This window comes from Carex rostrata, chromosome 24 (assembly GCF_964058835.1).
Source record: "Carex rostrata chromosome 24, lpCarRost1.2, whole genome shotgun sequence".
Classification (NCBI taxonomy): Eukaryota; Viridiplantae; Streptophyta; class Magnoliopsida; order Poales; family Cyperaceae; genus Carex; species Carex rostrata.
Window position 1 is genome coordinate 7,955,192 of NC_135941.1, and position 4,078 is coordinate 7,959,269.

The 4,078-nt window shown below is 38.9% G+C and overlaps 1 protein-coding gene across 1 annotated transcript; it reads left to right on the forward strand.

Annotated features, from left to right (window-relative positions):
- Positions 1 to 367: 367 nt before the first annotated feature.
- Positions 368 to 2,077, forward strand: LOC144575461 (uncharacterized). Its single transcript, XM_078325610.1, has one exon. The coding sequence runs from the start codon at positions 368 to 370 to the stop codon at positions 2,075 to 2,077; it is 1,710 nt and encodes a 569-aa protein (XP_078181736.1).
- The last annotated feature ends 2,001 nt before the right edge of the window (positions 2,078 to 4,078 follow it).

Here is a 4,078-nt window from a genome sequence, read left to right on the forward strand (position 1 = left end):
GACCCAACAAAGTGATGATGAAGAGGACGCTGACTCATGTGAGGATGACGCTGACTGGGATAATAAAGATGATTCAGAAGGGGATGTCCGGGATGATACCTCAACACAATCACACCAAACACCACGTGTTCAGGCTAAACATTTTCCCATAAGTGACCGCGGTGTAAGTCACCCTGTGGCAAGCTTCAATGACACCTCAGCATTTCAACCCGCAGATGTCAACTTCTTCAGTAGGTCGAAACATGTTCATGATACACTTGCTGTAGGTAATGAGTTCTCTTCAAAAGAGGCTTTACAATTGAAAATAAATAGTTATCACATCAAAAAGAATATTGAAGTAAAAATTACGGGGAGCAATAGAACTAGCATGGTAGTCAATTGCAAGGACACCAGGTGTGCGTGGCGTTTGTATGCTAAGTCTGGATTATTTTCATCTAAGTGGGAAATTAGAACAATTTCAGGACCACATACATGCCATGTCGATGCTTCTCGTACCGATCATGCACAATTAACTGCAAAAATTGTCGCCGATGTTATACGAGAAGATATTAGGGAGAATGTTGCCTTAACCATTAAAAGCGTTAAAGGGCTAGTCCGTAAAAAATACAAGGGAATCATTCCCAAATATAACAAGTTGTGGCGTGGTCGAGAGCTGGCAATCGCACAACTATTCGGTAGTTGGGAAAAATCTTATGACCTTCTCACTCCATTGTTGGAAGCAATTAAAAAAGACAATCCAGGAACAAAATTCGGAGTTGCGCACGAACCCACAGGAGATCCAACAGAAAGGTTGTTTAAGGCAGCTGCGTGGGCTTATGGTCCGTGCATTGCTGCAGTGCCTCATCTCAGGCCAATCATTAGTATTGATGCATGCTTCCTTTCTGGTAGGTATCAAGGGAGATTGCTGATAGCATGCGGTTACGATGCCGAGAACCAGTTGCTTCCTCTGACTTTTGCATTAGTCGGGGAAGAGAGTTTCCAGACATGGGGATGGTTCATGAGGTGGTTACGTCAGGAGGTAATTGGTAATAAGTTCATGTGCGTTGTTTCTGATCAGCACATGGGAATCAAGAAAGTATTCACCGATAGATACGGTGGTTGGTACGAGGATAGTGGCGAGTGCGTTCACAGATTGTGCTCACAACACATTGCCGAGAATTTGATGAAAAAAGTACACAATAGAAAACTTTGTGACCTATTTAAAATACTTGTGAACAAAAAGAAGCCACGGAGGTTTGAGGAGTTATTCGAAATATTACGAAAGAAAAATCCAGATGCAGTTGCGTACTTAAATAATGTCGGAAAATATCAAGATACCAATCATAATGAGATCCCTAAACCATGGAAGGTGTATCAATGCATGGACAACGACGCTCGTTGGGGAATTATGACTACTAACGGATCTGAATCGTTGAATAATGTATTCAAATTTAGCCGGAGACTACTAGTCGTTGCACTCATGGAAGACACATATTACAAGTGTCTTGCGTGGTTTAGGGATAGAGAAGAGAAAGCAATGGCTCGCTTAGCTAGTCAACAACTTTGGTCAGAGCGAGTTGAAAAACTATTGGCTAAAAGAATCAAAAAGTGTCTGAAAATGTATTCCATGCCACTCGGTGTGCACGGTGAACACGAGGTCAAGGTGAATGATGAGAGGGTCGTGTACAAAGAACGAGATGGAAATTTTACTTATAAAAAAGAAACTTTCCGGTATAAGGTCATCATAAGCAATGAAAACATAGCACAATGTGCATGTCTCAAACCACAGCTTACCGGTATACCGTGTGCTCATGTACTTGCCGTGTGTCGAGAACGGAGATACAACCACAACATATTCGTGAATCATTTGTATTCTGCAAAGACACTTGCCGAGACTTGGAGTGGCCAATTTCACGGCTATGCCAACCAATGTGAATGGCCTAGCTATGACGGTCTAACTATTGTTCCGGATAATAACAAAATCAAGAAGGGTAGGAGAAAGCACGCTCGTATAGTCATGACGATGGATGAAATGCAAGGGAGGAGAGTGGGACACCAAGCTAGACGTTCAACGTCCGACAGACGTGCAGCAGGTTAGTTGCATTATTTTTGTGTCATTCACATTTGAAATGTATGTACATAATATATTAATGACCTTGTTGTTGTGTTATTTGTTTAGAGGCTTCCTTCAATAGGAATCAGGGACAACAAGCTAGACATTCTGTGTCTGACATATATACAGCAGGTTTCTTAATATTTTAATATTGATTAATTTTTTTTTCCTTATCCAAAAATTGTGTATTCTAATTAATGCTTTTAAATCAGGAACATCTTCTGGTTACAGTCGAAGATGAAGTCGTACGTTCAAGACTCTTTTTAAGTAGTTTATTTTTGTTATTTGGTTTGTCATTGGAGATTATGTTTGTAGTTTGTATTATGCATTGAATTTTTTTTCTATGTTGTAAGTAATATATCCATGTTTACATCATAATAATCCTTATTTGCATTAAAAAAACTATTTTGGCATTTAAAGAAACATAAAAATATAAACAAATATTCTCAAGTAGCATTCATGAAGCTAAGTACCATTCATACAAATAACAAAAACTAAATTAAAGCAACAGTCCATTTATCGAACAGTCCATCTATTACAGTCCATTTAAATACCTAGTCAAAAGTGAACAAGTCTGGTGCTCGGTGCTCTCGTCATGGGTATCTTCGTTCAGGTCTAGCTTCCTGTTGGTCCACTCTCCTACGCCTGACGTAAACATTATTGTACGACGGGAAAAAGTGATTCACTGCTTGTGTACGTGGCGTAACGACCGGACTAGGTCCTGTGTTGTCTTCTGCACCAATAACATCTAGTGGGGCCAGCCCGATATGATCCGAATCCTACAACAATCATTTTAGTATTTAAATAAAACTTAAAATTTTTAAATTACTACCTAATATACCGGACTAGGTCCTGTGTCACCCGTGTATTGCGCATCCTGATGATAGGCCTGATCGTATGTCTGGTCCCGATTGACAAACACATTCACTCCCTGTAATAAATATTTTAGGTTTTGTAAGAAACATAATAAACAATTATTTAATAATTATTTCAAGAGAGATAAAATTACCTGATAGACCTGACTAGGTCCTGTGTTGTCTTGTGCGAACGTGATAGGAACCTCTGATTCCTACAATAATTATTTTAGTATTCAATAAACCATTACAAAAATAATTAAAATTGAACATCATAAGTGATGAAATTATTACCTGATGGACTTGACTAGGTCCTGTGTGATAAACTGGGGCTTGCTGGTACACCGAGCTGTCTAACAACTCTGACATGAACTGCCCAACGTCATCCGTTCTCTATAAAAATAATGTAGTATTGTAATAAACAAACTCGACGATTATTTGTAATTTCTTGGAGTATTAAATAATTACCTGATAGGCCTGGTCAGATCCCGTGTTGCCTTGTGTGGACGTGCCATGATCCTCCGCTCCCTATAATTAATATTTTGCTATCTTAATAAACATAATCGACAACTAATTACAGTATTTTTTTTTATACTTACCAGATCAACCTGACTAGGTCCAGTTTGAAAGCTTCTGAGATATTCATTTAATCCGTCATTTGTTTCTATCCATCTCTCATGATAGTTGGGATTTATGTCTTGTGGCAAGTCAGGGATGTGTTCTGGATTATCACCGTCTGAGATGTCATCGATATTGTCTGGAAGATCGGCCGCCCTCAACATACTTTGCAATTTAGCATCCATACCGTTGTCTCTGAGAAGGCCACAACTTGCTTTCAGAAAAAATTTCCCTATTTTCTTGAGTGCCCTCGATTTCGTCAATCCCATAGCTGCTGATATTATCTTTATCCCTCGTAATGTCTATAAAAAAAAAGTGATAAGTAAATTGAAAGAATAATAACATCTCATAAATTTTTATAATTTATAAAACTTACATCACGTGTCGATTTTGGGGCACCGGGAATGTACCCTACTTCACCAATCTCATCTCTGTATTCTGGAATGGGATCATCAAGACCCTCTATGCACCGCTTTCCTAAGAAGATATTGAACATGCCATTTTCCTGGAACCA

Bases quoted from the DNA above. Each gene is read 5' to 3' on its own strand.
- LOC144575461 (XM_078325610.1), top strand. From the start codon at position 368: ATGGTAGTCAATTGCAAGGACACCAGGTGTGCGTGGCGTTTGTATGCT.